Consider the following 26,608-nt stretch of genomic DNA (forward strand, 5'->3'; position numbering starts at 1 on the left):
ACACACACATATATATATATATATATATATATATATATATATATACAAATATAAATCGTAAATTAATCGTATATGTATATTAATACTTTCCTCTCCCTTTTTGGTGCTTGCATCAAATTAAATATACAAAAGTGATTTTATATATATATGTAGAAAGCATATTAAATGCAAGTAACATGTCTACTTTAATGTTTCAAATAACTTTTGTGAAAATAAAATATAGGTGAAATAATGTTCCATCGTCATTCAGTGACATATAATTATGTAAAAATGATTCTGAGCTGTACCTATTAAAATATATAAAAGAAAATGTGATCTTACTACATTTTATATAGTTTAATTTTATGATAGTTATTATTGTTTGCTCAGAAAAAAATAATTAAATTAAACGTTTATTGTTTTGTCTTTGATCAATGCAAATTTTATTCAACATATATACAGGAGTTACTGTATATATATATATCCGAGCTGTCTCATATAACCTTGAAAGGATTTATGTTGTGCTAATGACTAGCTGATTGCACATGTCCTCACTTATTACACAACTGCTTAGCACATAAATAAGCAGACATGAATTATTGATTTGAGTTGAAATAATTTTATTACGTGAGGAGAAAGAGACCGTGGAGTGACACGACTGGAAACTCGCACAGCTCTTTAGGAAATCATTTGAGGGGGACAATGGTCAATTTAGCCGCTACAGTTTAGCGTTATTATACAAAATATTGGCAGACCAAAAAAAGCGGATGACCAATCACAGCAGCGTAATGAGCTCAACTCACTGCCAGCCCTTCTGAAGCAGTCCGTCTGCCACATTCACAAACATTACTGAGTGAGAATGAGCAGAATCTGTCTCTGGTCACTATGAAGTGCTCGTTGTGAGCTGCTGCTTTTACAGACTATATGTTGAACTGCTGGATAATGCAGCGGGATACAGTATAATGGATTTTATTACAGCACATTACGGTGCATTATATTATGAGTCTGTGATTCACACTTCATTGCATTATATTAAAGTATACTTGTAATATCAGCTCAGCACTGAGGAAATTACACTGCTGTGATGAATCTGTTCTCAAATCAGTCTTAATAAGGAACTATAGAATATTCATACATCAAAATAAATCTTCACAATTACACTTCAGTTGAACTTAACCCTTTAAATATCATCACTAATGGTTAAAACCCTGACGACTTAGACAGTTCCAGATGCAAAGCTGTGTCAAAAAGTAAGCAACAACAATATGCAATTTTTTTTTCCTGCACAATACCTTGTTTTGTCCAAAACTAGGGTAGCATCATATATTACGTATACTGCTACAAATCAGGCACTTATGAGGGTTCCTTTCAGTTAGGATGCTGCCTAAGTTCTACACTAAATTTTGGAACAGAGCCAAGTCAAGTATGGAAACTGCATCCAGAGAAATCGAACAAGTTTAACACATGAAGTGTTTGTTTATTGAACGTGCTTTAACACTAGCAATATCAGATCTTTTTCGAACCATATGTAGATCCATTTGCCAGATTTTCCCCAATAGTTCTTAGGATCTACTTAGGATGTATTAACGTGTTATTTTGTTGTGCTTAATCTAGCAGCACTCTTCATACATTCATGCATTATGTACCGCAGTGTTTTAAGGTGCATATGAGCTACACCTCATGTGCTGGTCATTAATGATAGCTTGAGCAATGCAGCATTATCACCCACTAGCATTGCGCTTGGCTTTCTAATCGGATCAGCGTGCTGTTATTTCTCAGGCAGACATGATATTTGCTGTGCCAGCATGTGCTTTGTGTTTGCATATGTAAGGGGGCGGTAGTAATTTAACTTTGTAAACTCTTGGACCTGCTCAAATGGCCATTGCACAACTAATATTTGTTCGTCTGGACGTGAGGGGGCAGAGTCAAAAGCCAGTAATGACATTCCCTCAGTGTTCTGCTGTCATTATGACTACGACTCACAATAGACAGCAACGGAATGTGACCCTGGAGAAGCAGAGATACCTCAGAGCCCGATTAAACACAAGGACACACACTTATTCATCTAGTGCTTGGAAATTATTTGTGATCATGGTTATGAAATAACTGGTGAAGGTTTACTAGATGCCAATCAGAGCTTCCAAGGTTTTAGGGTTTGGCTACTTAGTCACTTTTGGTAAAAGAGGCATCAACTACCAAACAACTGGTCAGCAGCGTCCAAGCACAGGGGTTTTCAGACTGGGATCAAGGGGAAAAATTCAGAGAAAAAAAAAAAACTAAATAAAAATAAAATAAAATAAAAAGTTGAAACTCAATAAATAAAATGAAATTAATAATTTGTTTAAAATAAATTAAAATGATTAAAATAACTAACTAACTAAATATTATTTAAATAATTTAAAAAGCATGCTTTTTGAGAATCGCTTTTCTCTTGCTTTTAACAAAACCAATATTTAAATTTCTATGAAACATAATAAAAATAATTTAATATTTTGTGTATATTTTTATATATATATATATATATATATATATACTATTTTTCCACAGTATAAATTAGGTCCTTATACATAAAAAAAAATTCAGAATTTTATTTTTTTGCATAGGGGTCTTCTGCATGATGATGATCATATATGGTTGTCTGTGACATCTAAAAGATTGAAAACCCCTGCCTTAGCAACCAGTCAGTAAAGCATATGTAACTGTTTGCACACTGCATAGTCTAAATAATCTTCAAACTAGTCAGCATTTGCCTCGACAAATGTTTGACGGTGGCGTGTGTCTGCGGGTCTTACCTGTGCTGTGCTGGTTTGTGATTGGTGCAGATGGCCGTCTGGAAGTTGTGGCTCACACACACTTTGTGAGGAGGGCAGTGAACTTTCAGACAGGGGTCTTTAGTGCTGTCCAGCCCTGAAAAGTTAGAGAAAGACTTCATTTACTATGATAAACTAGAGCCTCCAGCTCATCTGATCTCTGTTTACGTCTCCCTCAAACACACACGCAATCTCTCTTCTTTTATATTCATGTTCTTTTCTTTCACTTTTCCTTTCCAGGAAAGAAAGACAGAGCAGATTCAGTAAGATGGCATGAAAGGAAGCGAGATAATCTTATGGAGGAGAGAAGAGCTTTACTCTGGCAAACACACAGGAGAAACAATGCAGCAGCCTTCTGGCAAACGCTTTATCATCTCACACACACAGCACCGACTTTGAGCAATAGCTCAGTGTAAACACTTCCTGACAAATAGAGGAAGAGGAGAAACACTGTCTCGCACTCTGCCATCTCTTCCTCTCTCGTGCAGGCTCCTCCAGTAGGAAGAAGGAGGATGAGGAGGAATAGCGAGTGAGCGGAGATCATTACGAGAACTCATAAGGCATTCATCTCCATCAGGAAACATTAAACACACACCTTTCCTCAGCCATTTATTGCAGTGCAAATTCAATTTCAAGCATCAGACATACAGAACTAACATTTAGCGCTGTGTGAGCTGAAACAAACAGGTGGGTTTAACAGAGGTCAAACACTCCATCACTCCCTCTGACCTTCACATGTCTGTGTGTGTGTTCATCGGGGAAGTTTGATGTCAACCTGCTGTTCATCTGGAACGCAGCCATGCCAACTGGCCTTCAGTACACACACACACATACGGTCAATTTACAGCTCTGATCACTGCTGTTAACAGAATAAATACCTCATATTTAAAGGAACCGTTCATTAAAATGAAACGTGTCATCTTTTATTTTCCCCTTATGTTGTGTTGAGCCTGTCACTTTCCTTCTTCACAAAAAAAGGTAACACTTTAGTATAGGGATCAATTCTCACTATTAACTAGTTGCTTATTAGCATGCCTATTATTAACATGTTGGCTGTTTATTATTACTTATAAAGCACATATTCTGCATGACCATATTCTACATCCCTAATCCTACCCCATACCTAAACTTAACAACTACCTTACTAACTATTAATAAGCAGCAAATTAGGAGTTTATTGAGGCAAAAGTCGTAATTAATGGTTTGTTAATAGTGAGAATTGGACCTTAAAATAAAGTGACGCAACAAAACCACAATATGATGACACAATGAATGGGTATGATACAATGAAACAATGATACAGCAAAACTGTTAAAACAATAGGATGAAACAATAATACAGCGAAACAATGACAACAAAACGATACAAACTGCTACGGTTGCCAAAGTATACCAAAGTGTTAACAATGAATCAACAAAACAATGACACAAAAAAAAAAAAAAAAAAAAAAGACTGTTAGGGCTGGGCGATATGGCCAAAAATATGATCACAATATATATTTTCCATATCATATGAAATTGCTTTTTATCACGAAATTCATATGCTGAGGAAGGAAACACTTTCCACATGTTTGTTAGACCTTGAGAATAAATGGAAACATAACTTTGTTTGTTCCCAATTAAAGACAGAGTAAGATATCTTTTAATTAAGGGCCCCAAAAATCCATTTGTTTTCTCCTAAATTCTTTTTCCCATTTTATTTTTTTCTGGTTTCTGTGTTTTATGATTGAATTCAAATTTATCATAAAAATGGTGTCTACTTAAACGGATTAATAAAACTTGAACAGTTTGAAATGTTATCAAATGAAATAAATTTACAACAAAACACTGCATTTTTATTGTCAAGTAAGATGCTGCACAACAGAACTGTAAAATGTAGTGAAAAAATACCTTGGTTGTATGATATTCCTTAAAAGTAATAATATTATTATTATTTGAGAATTATGTTTTAGTATACAATGGTAACATATTTATGTCATAATTTCTTCAAGTAAAAACCAGACTTTTATTTTGACGGGTTGTCGTGAAGGTCTTTCAGTTTCAGTGTGTCTTTGACAGCAGTTTTTCTTAAATTAAATGGTGTAAAGCTGGTGAATTGACTCTCAGAGCAGCTCTGGATATTGAAGCTCATGTCCTCATATATTGAGACGCAGCCGCTGAAGAAGTCAGCGTCACGTGTGTTTGAGTTGGTGTATCAGACGAAAATACGCCATGCATTCACACAGAGACACTCAGAACATGAGTTATTAGCGGCATGCACTGACTGGATGCTGTTGCCTTTATTTCTGCTGTGATAGACTGTTTGATTAATCTATATCGATATAAAAATGTCCAGAGCTTATCATTGTTATTGACATAAATGTTATTGTGATCTTGATATGATATTGCCCAGCCCTACTGATTTTTGTATCATTGTTTTGCTATAATGAAACGATGAGACAAAACAATGAAACAAAATGATACAATGAAACAATGGAACAATAACACAACAAAACAAAACGATTAAACAATATGATACAATGAAATAATAATACAGCGAAACAATGACAACAAAACGAAACAATGGAACACTCCAACAAAGAACAACAAAATAATGATACAACAAAACAACGGAATGCTACAAGGCTACAACGAAACAAAACGTTAGATTGTGAACATAAGAACATAACAATGACACAACCAAACAATACAACAGAACAATGATGCAAAAAACTGCTACAAAGTAACAATGCAATGAAACAATAACAACAAACGATAAAAATGAAACAACGGAACACTGGTCATTGTTTTGCTATAATAAAACAAGACAATGAAACAAAATGATACAATGAAACAACAAAAAGTAACAATAAAACAATAGAACACTGATGCACACAAAAATGCACACAAAGAAACAAAGCAATGATACAACAAAACATTGAAACAATGATGAAACAAAACAATACAATAATACAAAGAAAGCAGACAGTGACCATAGGCTGCAGTCAAGATTTTAAAAATGACATAAAATCATCATAACATCTGTCCATATGACCCCTGCTCATTATTCCAAGTCTTCTGAAGTCAAATAATAGTTTTGTGTTAGAAACAGACCGATATTTAACATATTATTTGCTGAACATTTCCACCCGTGCAGCAGCTCTCAAATATAACTTGTGCTTTTCTACATTAAAACATGTTTCATTAAGTCAAGAGACCTGTGAGAACCAACGATATTTGACATCACTTACATCCAACCTGGAGCCAATGGCATATTTGAATATGCAAATGAGTTGCCGAAGATTTGCAGCAATTAATGATTAAAGTTCAGTCTGTTCCTTAAATAAAGCATCATATGACTCTAGAAGAATATAGGGCACATACGTCATATAAACTACTTTCTCTACATGGAAAAGAACAATCCAGACATTCTGCTGCTGTACAAACACACGTCTCATTTTCAAACACCTGCTCTTCTTTTAGTTCATCTTCCTCTGGTTTTCTTTGTCTTCTGCTGTCAGTCGTTTGTTAGGGAGTGTTTTTTTTTTGTGTGTTTAGAGATGTACATGCCTTATTGATGGAGTTCAGGCCTCTCTCAACCCTGTGACAGACGGAATCATTTTATATTTTCCTGCATATGAGATTCAGCCGGTGAGGGCGAGAGAGATGGAAGGAAACGACAGATGAGGCGCTGGAAGCTGTCTGAGGGGAAGTGAGGACACGCTTTACCAGCGGACACACACACACACACACACACACACATTGCGTGATGCCTTTCACAGCATACCGTGATGGGATTCTGTCTGAAGGACATTTTGCTTTTGTGTTTTATTTATTTAGATTTTTTCATAACTTAGTGTGTGCAGTTAGCAGAGGGTTTAATATGGTGAATCTCACAGAAGCATGTAGAAATCAAATAAATATGTATTTTTTTATATACATTTTTTTAGTAATATTTATATTTATTAAAATAAATAAATATATAAGCATTAAGATAATGTGACTTTTTTAAATTCTCATTATTGTGATGCAATACTTTAGAGTTTTTTTGTAAGTCCCATTTTTCTCAAAGCAGATTTCATGACAGCAATACTGAATATTTACTTTATTTTCCTTTACATTACAGTAATAAGAATGGCTTTTTTCTTTATAGTAATGAAAATTTAGAGATGAAAGTGTGCTAATTATAATGAACAGAAGGTTGCAATATAAAGATAAACTAATTTTCGAAAAAAGTCTTAATTGTCTATAATATAAAATAATTTACATTATATTTCTATTACAATTAATCATATAAATAAAACACTTCTCTTACTTTATAGTAATGAGAATTTTATAATGAAAAAAATATTGCATCTTAATTTTCTAAAAATGGGCTTCATTTTCTATAACAAATATAAATTCAAAAATGAATTATACATGTAACATTTTTGACAAATAAATATAAATGTTTATAATTAAAAATTCTCTCCTTTTTTAGGATGTCTTTCACATTATAGTGATGAGAATTTAGGATGAACATATACTTAATTGTAATGAAAAGAATGTCGCAATACAAAGAAAACGTAATTTTCTGAAAAAGGGTTTAACTGTCTAATATAAATATAATTTATACAAATACAAAATTAAAGCAAACAATTATACAAATAAATATAATTGACTATTTCTGTATTATTATTATTATTATTATTATTTTGGGATGAAAATTAAAAGAAACTGAAAAAACAATACTATTTCTGTATTATTATTATTATTATTTTGGGATGAAAATTAAAAGAAACTGAAAAAACAAAACAAAGCCAAAAGTAATACCTGTACTACTATATCTAGTTCACTGTACAAAGAACCACACATTCTAGAAAATCTGAAATGAAGTCTCTTAGACTGTGAACTGATCTGTGACAGATGCGTTTGTCTAAATTATATTTAGGTTCAGAGAAAGCTGAGTATAACAACTGATATCAAATCACTCAAAAATCTGTCAGAAATCCCTGAAGCCATTTCTGTCGGTCTCTGTAGTTACTGCACTTTGAATTCGCAGGTCAGTGCATGTGTTCAAGAATACATCAAATGTAATAAATCAAAAAAAGTACATAAAAAATAGAGTATTGATCTCATGAGGTGAGCGGAGATATAAGGTGAGTAAATGTACAGGAACACATGTACAGCACAGTGATGCATTTCTCTTGTTACTAGTCTACAGTGTATTCTTTCATTTTGTCCAGTAATTTTTTCTATTACACCAGAAAACAGGTCATTCATATTCAGAGACGAACCCCAAACACCCTCACTGCAGGGTACGAACGTGTGTCGAAGAGGGAATGAAAATAAGAAAGTCTGATAGATCCCGACTGATAAATGTGAGATGAGAGCAAGAGAGAGGGAGGAGGGGGGATATTTACCTCTTCACACTTTTCAATTCCAGGCTCTGAATGAACAAATTCAGCTCCTGTTTAAGCAAGCAGTCAATTCTAATCGACAAACAGTGCACAACGTACACACTTCGGCTATATACTGCACAGCATATACTGCACACTTTATTAAACATAGCATGTGCAACTATGCATCGCAATAATGATATGTTTCAAATAGCAGTTCACTACACTAAATGTTAAAAGGAATAGTTCACCCAGAAATGAACATTTGCTGAAAATTTCCTCACCCTCAGGCCATCCAAGATAGATGTAGATGAGTTTGTTTCTTCATTCTGCAGTGAATGGGTGCCGTCAGAATGAGAGTCCAAACAACTGATAAAAACATCACTAGTCTACAGTGTATTCTTTCATTTTGACCAGTCATTTTTTCTATTACACCAGAAAACAGGTCATTCATATTCAGAGACGAACCCTCACTGCAGGGTACGAACGTGTGTCGAAGATGGAATGAAAATAAGAAAGTCTGATAGATCCCGACTGATAAATGTGAGATGAGAGCAAGAGAGAGGGAGGATGGGGGATATTTACCTCTTCACACTTTTCAATTCCAGGCTCTGAATGAACAAATTCAGCTCCTGTTTAAGCAAGCAGTCAATTCTAATCGACAAACAGTGCACAACGTACACACTTCGGCTATATACTGCACAGCATATACTGCACACTTTATTAAACATAGCATGTGCAACTATGCATCGCAATAATGATATGTTTCAAATAGCAGTTCACTACACTAAATGTTAAAAGGAATAGTTCACCCAGAAATGAACATTTGCTGAAAATTTCCTCACCCTCAGGCCATCCAAGATAGATGTAGATGAGTTTGTTTCTTCATTCTGCAGTGAATGGGTGCCGTCAGAATGAGAGTCCAAACAACTGATAAAAACATCAAAATAATCCACAAGCAATCCACACCACTCCAGTCCATCAGTTAATGTCTTATGAAGTGAAAAACTGTACGTTTGTAAGAAACAAAACCATCATTAAGAGGTTTTTAACTTCAAAAGTTTGCTTTTGGCTAAAATACAAGTCCATAATCCATAATAACGCTTCCTCCAGTGAAAGAGTCGTCTGGTCTGAATCAGGAGCAAAATATGCAAGATCAAGCACTGTTTACAATTTATTATGGACTTTAATTTTAGCTGGAAGCAACGGTTTAAGGTTCACTTCACATGATGTTAATTGATGGACTGGAGTGATGTGGATTACTTGTGGATTATTGCAATGTTTTATCAGCTGTTTGGACTCCCATTCAGACGGCACCCATTCACTGCAGAGCAAGTAATATAACGCTACATTTCTCCAAATCTGTTGTGATGAAACAAACTCATCTACATCTTGGTTGGCCTGAGGGCGAGTACATTTTCAGGAAAATTTCATTTGGAGTGTTACCTGCAAATTTATCTAAAAATTGTTTTAAAGTTTGGCATACTGGCCAAAAAAATTAAAAAATAGATGTTTACAAATTTGTAGTTGATATTATTGATATACACAGGAAATGAAAGATCAAGCCAGGCACACTGCATTGTGGGATTCACAATGGGCTCTTTTGCGTACTGTGCATAACGCAATCAACGGCAGTTTACAGCATTTCATGAATACATTAAATTAGCACACTGTGCAAAGTATACATTCTACATATTGTAGAAATAGCACTAGTAGTGTGTCATTTCATTCATCTCTTCTTGTCTACGATTGACTGTCCACATTCATCTCCGTCTGCTGTGCGTTATTACAGGAGTGAGTGAGTGATGAAGAATTCATTTCACTGAAAACTAAAACCCATCCACGGTGGTTTATTCGATGTGTGATTCCTCCTCCATCATATGTCTCTGGTGACATCGCTATGGAAACCTGCTGCCCCTCAGGGCTGTGAGTTATCATTTTTATGGCTTGAATTAAAAGAGAGAGAGAAATATGCTCATAAACATTTGATAGTCAGTAAATTAATTCTATAAAAGTGCAACATTGGCTCCATATATATCCTCTTACAGCCACCTGCGTGAGCGTGTGTGTGACCTGCAGTATTATCCTGTACTTTAACACCATATTTCTTCAGCAAATGCTGGATTTTTGACAATCTACTAGAACTGCATGAGTAAAAACAGTACGGACCTTCCTTTTCTGTTGCATGCAAGAAAGAAACTCACACTGGGTGAATAAATGACTGTTTTTCCTGTTTGGCTGCTTTAAACCAAACGCAGGCATTTAAAGTCATGCAAATTCAGCCTGCATCAATTCTCTGTGTAAACTGCACATGTATTAGCTCTCTATCAGGTCCGACCTTTGAACTTTAGTATCACAGCAACGGTAGACCTCATCTATCCAGATGTGACCTCAAAAGCTTTCATACACCTCACAAATCAACCTTTAACCCTTCGCGAGCCACGGATTGCTGCGAATGTGGGCGTCTCATCTGCTGTGTCGATCAATAACTGTACAACTCAAGGGCTTTGTTCAGATTAAATACTAGCTTACTGTCAATGCTGCCTACTTGCACTTCATACTGACTACTGCTTTCTGAAGAAGTCAAATATTAGGCATTTTTCCACAATAAATGTTTCAATTCAGTGTTATTTTAGTATCATTGATATACTGTTGTAGTTTTATTTTTTTTTCAATATTTTAAATTTGATTTTATTTGTATATTTTCTATGGAGACCCATTTCCACCACAGAATTGAAAAAAAAAAAAAAACAGTTTTTAAATATTTTTTGTCATAATTCAGACTTTATTTCTTGCAAACAAAGTTGAGATATAAATTAATTGTTTTTGTAATTTTATTTATTTTACTTGTCTATATAGTTTTATTAAGTTTTAGTTTATTTATGTAATGAATCAGTCCACTGAAGGCGAGCGTAGTGAAGAACCCATGTGCAGTTTATTTACAGACGTGATCCAAAATACAAACATAAACCAAGACTAGAGACACAGACTTGACGTGACGAGGCATAAACAGACTAGACTCACCGACAGCGGGTTACAACTTCAATACACTACCAGAGACAATGGCAACATGAAGGCTACTTATAGCAAACAATACAGGTCACATGACAAGAACCAACCAATGAGAGACAGGACACATGACTAAGACTACCAATCAGAACATGACACAATGAACAAGAAAACCAATGGCATGAATACACGAGGGCAAGGGAAGCAAACAGGGACCATGACTAAACTCCAAAATAAAAGGCATGAAAACATGAACATGAAACCAAACCCAAAACAGGCGTGACAATTTAGTTTGAGTTATTTTAGTACTTTAACTTAAACAATACAAATGAGAAATTCTTGACAACTAGCTGAAATAAAATGTGCATGAATTTGGAATAGCATACTATTATACAAACCACAGTATTTATGCATCTTTATATGTTTTTTAGGCAGAAATAGTAAGAATAGCATGCTAGTATTTCAAATTCAGCAATCATTTTCCTGTGACTGCAGAGTAATTTGTCACATGGTATTTACGGCTCAGGTGACTGGCGCAAAAGAAATGTGAAAAATTTGCATACTGTGAACAAAATACATCACAAACATTGCAGAAATAGTAAAAGTAGTATGCTAATATGATATTCTGAACAGAACCACACATCTCATTAACCTGTGTTTCCTCTTTGCAACAGTCTGAATTATTCAGGTAAATCTCATTTCCATAATCATATCACAGGAGTCATCTTAAAATGAATGCTTCCTTATTCTGCTTCTGTTTTAAATAGTGTAATTAGTGCTGAAGGTTGAATGAGGCGAAATTAGTCAATCCGGATTCAGCATTCATACCTGTGATTATCCAATCAGAACGAGTCTGTGCTGCCTAATGGCCAATCAGCTTACAGCCGAATTCTGAATGTCACCAGATAAACAAAACACATTCAGATGAATGAGACCTTCATTTTCTGAACACACACACACACACTCATAATTTGTGTAATTATCATGCTGTGATCCTGTTTCCACAGAGATAATGTAATTATATAACCTTGACAGAGCCTAAAACACCCACCCACACACACACACACACACACACACACACACACACACACACACACACAGTCCTGTCAATGCCCTCTGTATTAGGGCACCTGCCTACCAAATGCCATCTGTGCCATCTGCACACTTTGGCATCAAGTGTCAATACACTCATTCAAATGCACACTAAGGAGACAGGAGGCAACATGAGATCAAAATGAACTCTATATCCTTTCTTAAAGGAATAGTTCACCCAAAAATGAAACTTTGCTAAAAAATGTATTCACCCTCAAACCATCCAAGATGTGAATGAGTCTTCATCAGATTTGGAGAAATTCAGCATTAAATCACTTGTTCGCCAACGGATCCTCTGCAGTGAATGGGTGCCGTCAGAAAGAGAGTCCAAACAGCTGATAAAAACATCACAATAATCCACAAGTAATCTACATGACTCCAGTCCATCAATTAACATCTTGTGAAGCCAAAAGCTGCATGTTTGTAAGAAACAAATGCATCATAAAGACGTTTTTAACTTCAAAACACTGTTTTTGGCTAAAATATGAGTTCATAATCCATAATAACTCTTCCTCCAGTGAAAAAGTCCATCCACTGTCCTCTCATATCAAAATCCAACTGCATATTTGTATAGAGCTGTTTTGTACTGTTTTGGCTTGTAAACGGTGCTTGATCTGTGCATATCTCTCTGCTGATTCAGACAGGATGACTTTTTCACTGGAGAAAGCATTATTATGGATTATGGGCTCGAAAGCAACAATTAAAAACATCTTAATCATGGATTTGTTTTTTACAAACACACAGCCTTTGGCTTCATAAGACGTTTACTTGTGGAAATTATTGTGATGTTTTTATCAGCTGTTTGGACTCTCATTCTGATGGCACCCATTAACTGCAGATGATTCATTGGTGAGCAATTGATGTAATGCTACATTTCTCCAAATCTGTTTTCATGAAGAAACAAACTCATCTGCATCTTGGATGGCCTGAGGGTGAGTACATTTTCAAATCTTTCAGATTTTTTTTTTTTTTGGTGAACTATTCCTTTAATGCATGCTCCTAGTCTTATTATGAATGATTCATCGGTGCATGTTTTGTTTTTTTTATATCAGAAATCACAGTAAATATAATGACAGGTGAATACAGGAGGAGAGCATCAGGATATGAGCACGTGCATGTGAATATTCGATGTGTAATTAGTTTGGGCTTCTGTTACGAGGGAATAACCCGTAGTGCTAAAGTTCACGATCTGAGGTTAACTCAAACACTGAGCGTTAATAATGTACGACCCTACTGGAGCAAAACACACCTAGAGACACTGTATTACACAACGTAGACTCAACAGCATCCAAAACACTCTCTTATGAGTGTGTGTTACTGCCTCCAGAAATAGATTTCAAAGTCATTTTAAGATCTCATTAGAAAGGCGATGAGTCTCACAGTCCCACTGGTTCGTCAGTTCAACTAGGTGCAGCTAAAACTTAAAAAAAATAATTTAAATTGAAAAAAAAAAAAAAACTGAAATAAAATAAGCTGAAGTACTAAAATTACTAAAAATGAAACTAAAAATAAATTTAAATGTAAATATAAATACTTTTTTTTTTTTTTAAAGAACAATGAAAACTCTAAATATAACAATAAAAGCTAATTCAAATACGAACAAATAATATAATAATATATAAATATAAATAAAAATATAAATCTCTCAACATAAGCCCCCTAACTTAAGTTGAAGAATCTGAAGCGAGGCAGAAGTGTGTCCTGCAGTACAGGATGAATGTGGTCATACTGCAATCAGTCATGTGTGACGCTGAGGTCAGACGTATATGGAGATGACAGACGGGTCTCACACACGATTCACAAGAGAAAAACGCTCATAATGGGAGAATTGCCACAGTCAGCTAAGCTAAACATGCAGATTATAAAGGATAGTGTTGTGATCGGAGGATATGAAGAGAGAGAGAAAGAGAGAGAGAGAGAGAGAGAGAGAGAGAGAGAGTAGATCAGACTGTGTTTGTGTATGTAATGAGGTTATATGTAGGAAGAATCATCTATCACAGCACAGCAGGAGCCGTCGACACACACACACACACACACATGCATTTACACAGAGATTAAATCAGGACATACCATAGATTTCTATCGCTTTTATGGAAAACTAAATATAGTAACTACAGACTAACTGCCCAAACCCTTAAAGAAACCTTAAAAACAAGCATTATTCACTTTATGAATGGGTTCCCTTTCAGTCAGTCACGTTCGACGTCATGTCGACACTGACATTAGGGGTCTCATTTTGGGAGCCCTAATCAATTCTGAGCATTACGAGAAACGGCCAATGACAATTGGTGAGTGGAATTTGCATGCCAAGCCACTCGCCGTACATACAGGCATATAAGATGGAGGAGTGATTTTTGCTTCGGAGCCGATCACTTTGTGAGCGCTTTCTCTCCTATCAAGAGATCTAAGAAAAAAATTAATAAGCCTACACTCTGCAGGAGATTCTCGGCTGCGTCATAGAGTGTAGTCAGCAGTGTGTTTGCCCCTGTTTAGCACAGATATTGCTGTTTTCCACCCCTGGGCACCCCAGCCAGAAAGAGCAATTTCTTACAGCTTGCATGGTCGAGAGTGTCTTTTGAGATGTCTTTCCGACTATGTGCCTCTGGGTGCGGTAGTTTCCTTATGATGGACATGATCGCTGTCTCACGAGCCTGGGCCGCAAGCATGCCGAGACGGCTTCCGTGAATGATTCATGCCACGCTCCGCCCCAGTGCCTTTCTTCCCGGAGGTTCATGAAGAGCTCACCAAAATGTTGAAGGCCCCCTACACCGCCTGGTCAAGTTTGAGCTCTTCCCTCTACACTACCTTCAATGGTGGGGCAGCCAAGGGGTACTTCGATGTTCCCCAGGTGGAGCACGCGGTTGCGGTACACCTATGCCCGCAAAACGCCACCACCTGGAGGAACCGTCCGCACCTCCCATCCAAAGCTTGTAAGCTGTCATCATCCCTGGCTGCCAAGGCTTACAGTGTTGCGGGCCAGGCCGCCTCCGCCCTGCACACCATGGCCATCCTGCACGTACACCAGGTCAAGGAACCCCTCGGCAGGGATGCTCTGGCACACAGCTGGCCCCGGGGTTTATGCAAGTATGCCTTCCCCCCAGTAAGCCTCCTTGCACAGACCCTGTGCAAGATCAGGGAGAACGAGGAGCAGGTCCTTTTGTTTGTGCCGTATTGGCCCACCTGGACCTGGTTTTTCGATCTCACGCTCCTCGCGACAGCCCCTCCATGGAGAATCTCCCTGCGGAGAGACCTTCTTTCTTAGGGGCAGGGCACTATTTGGCACCCATGTCCCGATCTGTGGAACCTGCACATTTGGTTTCTGGATGGGATGCGGTAGACCTCTCTGGCCTCTCAGGAATTTGAGGACCCCCAGAGATGCCCGGTCAGTGTTGTGGTTTCCTTCCTGCAAGAGAAGTTGGAGACGAGGCTGTCCCCCTCCACTTTGAAAGTGTATGTTGCTGTTATTGCGGCGCATCACAGTGCAGTGGATGGATCCTTGGGGAGGCGTGGAGGAGATCAAATCTTCACAGATCGTGCCTCGTTCCCTCTTGGGATCTCTCTGTGGTCCTGTTGGGACTACGGGGGGCCTCCTTTGAGCCGCTTGACTCAGTTGAGCTCAAATTCTTGTCATTTAAGACAGTGCTCCTGGTCGCGCTCACATCCATAAAAGAGGGTTGGGGACCTGCAGGAATTTTCGATTAACGAATCGTGCCTTGAGTTTGGGCCGGCTGGTTCTCACTGTAACAAATTTAAAAGCTCAGGGAAGAAGGAGGCGGGAACCGGTGAACATTTAACATAAATTTAATCATATGAAATAAACAAACAAACACAAAACGAAAGCAAAAGCGGCAGCCCCTCACGGACAACTGCCGCATAAAACATAACAAATCAAGAACATAAATAGTCCAGGCCTGGTCCTGTCTCGTCCTTAACTGTCGTCACTCCTCTTTTTATCCTTCCGGAGCTCCTCCGTGGGACTTGAGATTAGTGAGTGGCGCAGGTGGCGCTCATTATCATTTACTCCACTGGCCTCTCTCCGTTCCCACGGCTCTCGGCCCCGCCCCACTAGTCACACTCACATTATCTTGTGGCAAAGGCCCGGTTATATGTCCAAAGTTCCCACCACTCCCTTTCAGGACCAGGTGTTGAACTTGCAAGCGCTGCCCTTGGAGGAGGCAAATCCAGCCCTTGTGTTGCTGTGTCCCATTAACGCTTTGCGCATTTACATGGAATGCACAAAGCTTGAGACACTCTGAGCAGACCTTTGTTTGCTTTGGAGGACAGCAGAAGGGGAAGGCTGTCTCCAAACAAAGGTTGGTCCACTGGCTAGTGGATGCCATCGCCTTGGCGTAACAGGCACAAGACGAGCTGTGCCCCCTGGGGGTGAGAGCTCATTCCACTCAGAGTGTTGCCTCCTCCTGGGCATTGGCGCACAACACCTCTCTTGCAAAGCTGCGGGCTGCATGACACCTAATACCGTTGCGAGATTCTATAATCTCCGGGTGGAGCAAGTTTCCTCCCGTGTGTTGGGTATGAAACAGGTAATTTGCGGGAGGTCTGGCTCGGTGTGTCGCTTGCGGTGCCATTCCTCTGGTTAGGATATGTGTGCTTATCTTTTTCCAGTAAGTTCTAGCGGAGGAGTCTGTTGCCGTGTCCAGTATTTGGGTTGCATGCCATTAGTCACCCCCTTTTACTGGTGCCATACATGAGATTCCCTTGGTAATCCTGTATGTTCTTCCACGGTACCGTTTCCCTTGGTAAACTTGTGTCTTCCCTAGACAGTTTGTTTACTGTCAGTCCCTGTTGTGTTCCCCTGAACTGGGGTCATGACAGTTTGTTTGACTGTGCTGCGACCAGTCTTACTGTTCACATTCCTACTTGGATGCGTCGCTGCACCCCAACGGTTGCTGAAATCTAGTATTGTGAGAATGTCGGAACAACCCCTTCCCTGGTAAGCCCGTATACTTGTTGTCTGATCTGGCTTATGGGGCATTGGGTAGGTTACGGATTGAGGTACATCTGTCCTGACACGCTTGCTTGTCAGCACCTGCACTTTAAATTTTCGTAACAGTTCTGGTTGTGGCGCTTTCCATAGGGACCCCTAACATCACTGAAAGGGAACGTCTTGGTTATGTACGTAACCCTCGTTCCCTGAAGGAGGGAACGGAGACTTTATGTCCCTCATGCCACAACCATGAACTGTGCTAAATGCCGGGATGCTTTCCTCGGCTCCTCACCACAAACCTGAATGAGTGGATGCACACCGCCATCTTATATAGCCATATGTATGGGGAGTGGCTTGGCATGCAAATTCCACTCGCCAATTGTCAATTGTCAACTGTTTCTCGTAATGCTCAGAGGTGATTGGTTCTCCCAAGTGAGACCCCTAACGTCAGTGTCGATGTAACGTCTCCGTTCCCTCCTTCAGGGAACGAGGGTTACATATGTAACATATACAAATGTTTTGTTACTTGAACATTAACTGACATAAAATAAGTTAAAGTTTTTTATATTTTACTTTATTTCAGCTAGTTTCCAAGGCAACATTTTCCATTTTCATTTAGTTTAACTTGATGTACTTTAATAACTAAAACTGTAATAATAATAATAATAACAACAATAATAACGATAATTAATTAATTAAATAAATAAGTAAATATTATAGCTATATTAAAAAAACTAATAAATATGACAAAAACACAACAAAATTATTAAAACTTTAAAAGTAAAATGAAAACAGAATATAAAAATAGAAATTCAAATTATTAATAAAAACTATAATAGTATCTCAATAATATTAAAATAGTATTGTTTAAAAAAACAAAACCTTGTTTCAAAACAAGAAAAGTTAAAAACAAATGATTTACTTCATGAACAAGGTTATTATAGTTAACTAAAACTAAAATCATACCAAGATGTTTTCATTACTTGAAATGCATTAAAAAGACATTGAAAAACAATGTTAAATTATATATGTGTGTGTGTGTGTGCAGGGCTGTACAGTGCGACATATATGCAGAGACATATATAGACATATATATCGCACATGCTATGAAAAAACTGGTCTGTGCGATGAATACATTTACCACTGTAGCACGCGTGCGATACAGTTTTGCATGTTCATAACACAGCCGCTTAATAGTGTGAAGTCATTTCGTTGTGCTTGTTTGTGTGTGTGAGATTGATTATACTTGGTAGTTAGGGGTGTGCGATATGACGATTTTTGAATGTCTCGACGATCTGCTTTTGAAGAAATATTGTTGTATCGTGATACAGCGCACATTCTATCAGCTGCAGTTCTGGCGCTTCCCTCCGTCTCAATATAATGTACAACGCGGGACACTGCACTTATGCGCAATCACAAAACGTCTCAGGTTACTTGTGTAACCATGGTTCCCTGAGTAGGGAACGAGACACTGCGTCCTCTAGGGGGCGCTATGGGGAACGCCTCGTCGTGACCCGTGTCTAAAGCATACATTGAAAAAACACCAACTCGTTGGCCGGCGACAGCCATGACGTCACTACCGGTGCGACTAAAGTATAAATAGGCGCCGGGAGCACACATCATTCACTTCTTCGTCTGAAGCTTGCGTCCGCAGCATGGCGAGAAAACCTAGAGGAAGCAGTGTCTCGTTCCCTACTCAGGGAACCATGGTTCCACAAGTAACCTGTCAACAGACGAAATAAACTAATTCAGGTTTAAAACAACTTGAGTAAATGATGGTATAAAAATGAAACACTATTGAAAGACAGATTATCTTTTAATGTTAATAAAACAACAAAACACAAAAAAAAATCACTCACTTCTCTTGACTGATGAACTTATCAGTCAGTTGCTTTAAAAAAAGTATAATTTATGTATATAGTGTTTTATTTTAAGATCCCAGCACTCACTTCTTGTTGAGTTTCGGTTTCGTGTCGGGGTTCAGACACTCGCGCTCCATGTTCTGTCTTGTTGTAGGAGTGTGCGGTCTCGAGTTCGCTCGGGCTGTACACTCTTATGTCCACATGGATTGTGCTGTTTTGTGTAGCACATGGTTTGTGTTCGGCCGCGTGTTTTACTGTTGTCTTGTGTTGTTGCACGCAGCTCGTGTTTTCGGTTGCGTGCTTTCATGTTGTCATGTCTTGTGTGAACACGCGGCTTATGAGTATTCTAATTAGCTGCATGTTCGTGTCTTGTTTTGTTCAAGCACATGGCTTGTGATTTGTTTTGCTGGCCATGTGCTTGTGTTTTTGTTTGTGTGAGCACATTGTTTTATACTTGTGCTACAACTTTTTGGCCTGTGCTACAAAACCTTCAACCTCTGTAGAACCAGTGCTATGTGAAAAAAAAGTTAACGTACAGTCCTGGTGTGTGTGTGTGTGTGTACTGTACATATCAGCTGTTTGCCATGGCAACATTTCTCATTTTTGTTTATTTTAAGTTAATGTACTAGAATAACTAAAAATAAAATAATAGTTTTAAAGACATTAAATATAAATAAATAAATAAACAATCTCAAAAACAACAAAATGACTAAAACTAACATTAAATGAAAATGGAAAATAGAAAAAATAATAATTAATATGAATAAAAACTATAAAAGTATCTCAAACAATGATACTAAAATAATAATATGAATCGTGTGTATGTTAAAGGTTTTGTCATATTTAGCTCACTTGTCAAGACGATTCGGTCTGCAAAGTCAAGCTAAACATAAAACAGTGCTTCTGTAAAAACCTCTCTGTCTGTGGAAATAGTGTCAGGGTTCTGTCACTTCGGTCTAGTGTTATTCATGGTTTTGTGACAGGGCCCTAACACTCCAGTCATGTCCTGTTTTTGTGTGAGTGTGCTTTTTTGAGTGTGCTTGAGCCATGCACTCTCGTCTGCGTGCCCTGTTTCCTTGTTTCATGTTGGAGCGTGGTGTTCAGATCCCAGCACTCACTTCTTGTTGAGTTTCATCTTGTTACCTGATTATTGGTTAATCTGTCCCACCTGTGTTTCCCTCATTACCCTCCTTGTGTTTGCAGTCCTGTGCCAGTTCGTCGTCAAATGTTTTCGTGTCAACCCTGGTTGTGTCCTGCCCTGCCTTGTTCTGTCCTGGCCAGCCTTGCAAATGCCAGCCTGTTTTTGTTGTTGTTTTGTTTTATTTTATTATTAATAAAGAGCCCATTCTCTGCACCATTGAGTCCTCACATCCCTACATCCCCAACCCTAACAGAACGAACTGGCCAATAGATGACTCCGCAGAAATATGGGCATCTTCCTGTTCCCATCTCCCTGCCCTTCCACTCATCAGATGGCTGTTCAACGCTGGAGGCTCCTTTCTCTTCGGCAAGGGAAAGCCAGTGTGAAGGAATTTACTTACCAGTTCCTGTTTGCAGCGGAGGGACTAAACATCAGTGACACAGAGCTCAAGGATATCTTTAACAACAAATAAAATATAATTCAAAATATTAACAAAAAATATAATAGTATCTCACTGATAATACTGGCTCAGGCAATTATCTGAAATAAGTTTGAAAGTCTGTGCGAGTTTGTTCCTCTTCCTCACACACACGTTTGGAGCTAAACAAGGTCAAGCATAAAAAAAAGGGAGAAAAGAAGCAAAATCCTGACGTTTGAGATGAAACATTGAGCTCATCTTTACTTGAATCCTGATACAGACGTGACTTGATACACACACGTGTGAGTGAGTGAGAAACGGGTTACCATATGTGACCCTGGAGCACAAAACCAGTCTTAAGTCGCTTGGGTATATTTTTAGCAATAGCCATTTCCTGTGTGCCATGTGCTCTCATGTCAATTGTCTTGACCCCACCCATCTTGTTACCTGATTATTGGTTAATCTGTCCCACCTGTGTTTCCCTCATTACCCTCCTTGTGTTTGCAGTCCTGTGCCAGTTCGTCGTCAAATGTTTTCGTGTCAACCCTGGTTGTGTCCTGCCCTGCCTTGTTCTGTCCTGGCCAGCCTTGCAAATGCCAGCCTGTTTTTGTTGTTGTTTTGTTTTATTTTATTATTAATAAAGAGCCCATTCTCTGCACCATTGAGTCCTCGCATCCCTACATCCCCTCCCCTGACAAATAATTAGCTTGAATGTGATGCTTTAATTTATGTAAACATATAACACTGAAGTTCACCTGCAGAGCAAAACTAATGCATGCTAAGCAGGTATGAACACACCTTCAGCTCTCTAATTCAGACGAGTCTTACGGCGAGTCCGTTCATCCATCGCTCTACAGTGAGAAAAACCCAGAAGAAAGCGCTGAACATTGAAAGATTATTCAGCGCTAACAGCTGTGGAAACCTTGTGCAAGAAACATAAGGATAATTCCATGTTTAATTAAAGTATTAAAATGATAAACGCTAGGGAAGTTCAGACGCCGCAGGGGTTCAGTGGGATGGGATTTTAATGAACATGCTCAGTGTTAACTGAAAACGCCCTTCAGGACACGAGTGATGGGTGGAACGCATGCGCCTCTCACCCCAGTGCCCCATGGGAGCGCGGCGTCTCCAAAAACTACTGAATATTCATGAGCTGCACTCTGATTATTGGCCGGTTTCAGAATAGGAGCATTTAAAGGGTTTGCTGTAGTAAAGAGTTCCTTCTGCTTTAAAATAATGTTTGGAGAAGCAGAAGAGATTTGAAATGGCCTAAGGAAGGAGCTTAAAAGACAGAACCAAAGAGGCAATTTGCACTTCTTGAAAGCTGTGAAATGTACGCACAGAAAAGTACACAAAGCAACACAAAACACACACTAAATTTAAAGGCCAAGAGGTTGAGTTACTGCAATTAAAGTTTACATATATTAAAGTTTTAGCCATTGTGCTGTGCTGAAAATCCTTCCTTCCCAATCAAAAATGACTGGCCTTTTAAAAATTACTAGTAAATCTCGTTATCCTGTATTATCACCAAGTCTTGGATTCTTAAAAAATGTATTTCTTGTATTTCTTTTTGGAACTGATTGATCATAGTCCTCATTGATCTGAGCTTATGCACCTCAGTTTTTAAGTGAAAAAAAGCATTATTTGTGAATAATTTTATCAATGTCCACTTAAAAACTGAGGTTTAAGCTCATATCAATGAGGCCCACAAGTAATGCAAAACCTGTGCTAACTGAAAGAAAACAGAGATTGACAAAGATTGAATCCAATATTTGGTAGTAATTTAGCATAACAGGAAATGTATATGCAATTTTTATGTAGGCCAGTCATTTTTGTCCATGGACACCACAAGTGTAAGAAAGTTGGAAAAAAGAGACACATTTGAAATCTGTGTAAAATCAGCTGAATTCTACAAAACAATGTTTATTCTGATTATTATGAATGCATTAATTGAATTAAATTAGTGTATTTTATCATATTGCTCTTGCAGCCATTTTACAAAATCAATAAGCCACTGAAGGTTGTCTACCATTATATTAGTATCTTTGACATATTATTACAGTTATATATTTAAATAGTTTTTATTTTTGTATTTTTCATTTTCATTTTAGTTCAAGTATCAGTGATTTTGTCATTTTTATTAGTTATTTTTTGTGTATCTGTAGTTTTTATTAATTTTATTTGTATAAACAACTGAAAATAAAACTAAAACCATAAAAACATATTTCTTACTTGAAATAAAATAAATGTTAACTGAAATAAAATAAAATATTAACACAAAAATAATTTCAGCTAGTTTCCAAGGCATCATTTCTCATTTTATTAGTACTAAAATAACTAAAACTAAAACTGAGCTAAAAATAATAAAAACTATATAGACATATTTAAAGAACTACTACTACTAAAAGTGACAGACACAAACAAACAAACACACAAACAAATTGATAATCCAGATTTTCAAATAGTTGTATCTCGGCCAAATATTGTCCTATCCTAACAAACCATACACCAATGGAAAGCTTATTTATTCAGCTTTCAGATTATGTATAAATCTCAATTTCGAGAAATTGACCCTTATGACTGGTTTTGTGGTCCAGGGTCACATATCAGAATTAAACTGAAAACATCCAATCACATTCAAACCGGCTGCTAAACACAAAAAAAGAAATAAAAGAGCAAAGAAAAGAATGTAACACTTAATTCAAATGTCCTGCCACCCAATGATGAAAGAAACGCTCAATTAAACAGGTCACAGGTCACACGTCTGATGCCCTACACTACCCAAGGGTCACTTTTAATGGTGATAAAAAAAGACTAGAAGACTAAAATCATGGGCAGATGTTTGATGAATTAATGCTCAGATGTGGCGCTGAAACGAGCTGCCAGTGAATTCAAGGAGGTTCCTGCAGTCTTAAAGAGATAGGAACACATTTACAGCGGTGAGAGGTGAGAAAAATTTAAATATACATCATTACTGGCTGATTCTTGTACAAACACCATCATTAGACACACATTATGCAGCCTTACAAAATACACTGCGTTGAGATCCACAAGTGAACTGCACAGTCACAACATTTAATGTTTAATGTTGGTAAGATTTTTTTTTTTTTTAATGTTTTTAAAGATGTCTTTTCTGCTTACCAAGGCTGCATTTATTTGATCAAAAATACAGTAAAAATTGTGAAATATTATTTTAATTTAAAATAACTGTTTGCTTTGTGAATACAGCTTAAAGCTGAATTTTCAGCATCATTACTCCAGTCTTCAGTGTCGCATGATCCTTCAGAAATCATTCTAATATGCTGATTTGCTGCTCAAGAAAAAAATTCTGATTATTATCAGTGTAGAAAGTTCAAAAGAACAGCAATTATTTGAAATGGGAATCTTTTGTAACATTATGAGACTAGATATGGTATTCAAAAGAGGTCTGTTTTGATGCAGACAGCAGAGAATGCTAATCACAAATAATAAATCCAACTAACCAACAATGAAACTCTTCAGTATTTTAGACAATAATTCATCTGTCAGTAGGACAAAGTCAGATCAGACAGATGTCAGAACACAAAAATAATTTCAGCTAGTTTCCAAGGCATCATTTCTCATTTTATTAGTACTAAAATAACTAAAACTAAAACTGAGCTAAAAATAATAAAAACTATATAGACATATTTAAAGAACTACTACTACTAAAAGTGACAGACACAAACAAACAAACACACAAACAAATTGATAACGCATGATCCTTCAGAAATCATTCTAATATGCTGATTTGCTGCTCAAGAAAAAAATTCTGATTATTATCAGTGTAGAAAGTTCAAAAGAACAGCAATTATTTGAAATGGGAATCTTTTGTAACATTATGAGACTAGATATGGTATTCAAAAGAGGTCTGTTTTGATGCAGACAGCAGAGAATGCTAATCACAAATAATAAATCCAACTAACCAACAATGAAACTCTTCAGTATTTTAGACAATAATTCATCTGTCAGTAGGACAAAGTCAGATCAGACAGATGTCAGAATGGACAGGTTGTGACGCACTCGTCCTCAAAAACCATCAACAAAATTACAGAGAAAAAGGCGACATTAAAAACGAGTTCACAATGAGGATAAACATGGTTTATGTGTTTTGTGCTGTGAATTATTGGCTCTGTTGTTAATTGCACTGAATCCCATTTCTATGTTTATGCAGTCAACTGGCTGAGCATTTCTCATATTCAGCAGCCTGATATAATATTTGTCTCAGTGTTTGGCTGGTAAATCTCATTCCTGCTGTTTATGTATTTACTAAATTGCCAGTTTTGCTACTATGCTTTGTGTTATATTTATAATTTTGCATTTTGTTGGGGTCTGCGCATGAAATTCAGAGACCTAAACAATATGTATGTTAAAGACATTTTTGTCAATTTTATAATAGGCTAAACAGTGTTGGTACTGTGTTGGGTTCTCATTTGGAGATATAAACATGATTCATAAAGTAAATAATGCCTATTTGTACATGTTTGTACACAGAATCGTGATATATTAATTCAAGAATTACGAGATATACTTGCAATTCGGAGAAGAAAAGTCAGAAAAAAAAAATCATGATTTTGAGATTCCTAATTATCTTTTTATTTTTTTATTTTTCTGTGGAGGAAACAGGCTTCCATACCTTTTCCATTGTTTTTCTCTGTAAACATGCTCTAGACGGATACGTTTGACCATTGCACTCGTGTCTTTTACAGCGTCTACTCCATTCTGAAATGCAGCATTCAATTAAAAGATGTTCAACTTTTAAAAAAACGCATCTCAAGACCTTGCATTTTTTTTCCTTTCCTGTGTCGGGTCTCGTGTTATAAACCACAAAAACGTGAATGGCCCTTAACAGTTTTTCACATTCAGCAAATTTCTGTATTCCACTTTTTCCATGTTTTCTATGTAAACATGCACTAGACGGATGCGTTGCATTCGTCTTGCATCTTTTGCAGCCTCTCGTGCATGGCATGGCATTTTTTAAAACATGTCTCGTGTATATAACCACAAAACCACGTTCTGTGCATTCAAAGAATGAAAAATGATACAGCAAAAAGATGTCCGCAAAACAATGAAATGTTCCAGTGTGGAATGCAAAACACATTCTGTGTGAATGGGTTTAGACTAGAGATGCACCGATTGCAATTTTCTTGGCCGATTCCGATTTCCGTTTTTTTGTTAGTGTGATCTGCCGATTCCGATTTTCTTTCTAAGAACTATAATTGACAGCATATACAAACAAAAATCTACTTTTCTTCAACGCAAAGTTTTATTGTCATTAAAAAAACACAAGTAAAAAGTCTTGCAAAAAAAATTGCAAACAACAGCACAAATAAATGCAATAGAATAAAGAGAGCTATGAAACTAAGTTTTTCAGGTCAAGTAAGTTTTTATTCAGGGAAGAAATACTACAGAAATTAAAGTAATCAAATGTAAAATAACACATCCAGTGTTATTTTACATTTGATTACTTTTAATTTCTGTAGTCTTCATTGTAAAAATGAAGTAAATACAGATTAATGCTTACATTGAAGTTATAAAACGTATTCAGTCAAGAGCAGAAAGTGATTTTCTTTGTCTTTTGTTCTTTGATTAATATGACAGACAGCAGCAGAAATATTGGACTGCGGTCCCTTTAAGAGTTTATCCACGGACCCAATATACTGTTACACAACATGCGTTCTCCTTCTCAACTATTTAGCGTTCCAAAACTGACTGTTTAACTGGATACTCGCCAAGACGGGCATTTTGACATAATTTTGTATGTATTTGACCGTTTTAGTGCAGTTAGCCACTAATTTTGGTATTTGTGGCTCATAAGCTGTTTGAGACTGAGCGCGGCTTGTGCACTCCACTAATATAGATCAGTGGTGGTGCGCGCTTTTGGTGTAAGCGCGAAACCTGAGGGAATGACTAAAATAATGCGCAATACAAGCACTATTTAACCGGAGCGAATGAGACGTGTGTGAGAGAGAAGGGGT

The 26,608-nt window shown here is 37.2% G+C and overlaps 1 protein-coding gene across 1 annotated transcript in view; it reads right to left on the bottom strand.

The window, feature by feature from the left end:
* The window catches only part of LOC107655674 (testican-1-like), a 44,077-nt gene that overhangs the window by 8,343 nt on the left and 9,126 nt on the right, over positions 1–26,608 (bottom strand). Inside the window, exon 3 of the mRNA XM_016443244.1 lies at positions 2,772–2,886. Within this exon, the coding sequence (XP_016298730.1) occupies positions 2,772–2,886 (115 nt within the window). The remainder of the gene's footprint in view (positions 1–2,771; positions 2,887–26,608) is intronic.

This window comes from Sinocyclocheilus anshuiensis, unplaced genomic scaffold (assembly GCF_001515605.1).
Source record: "Sinocyclocheilus anshuiensis isolate Anshui unplaced genomic scaffold, SAMN03320099.WGS_v1.1 scaffold1008, whole genome shotgun sequence".
NCBI classification, from domain to species: domain Eukaryota; kingdom Metazoa; phylum Chordata; class Actinopteri; order Cypriniformes; family Cyprinidae; genus Sinocyclocheilus; species Sinocyclocheilus anshuiensis.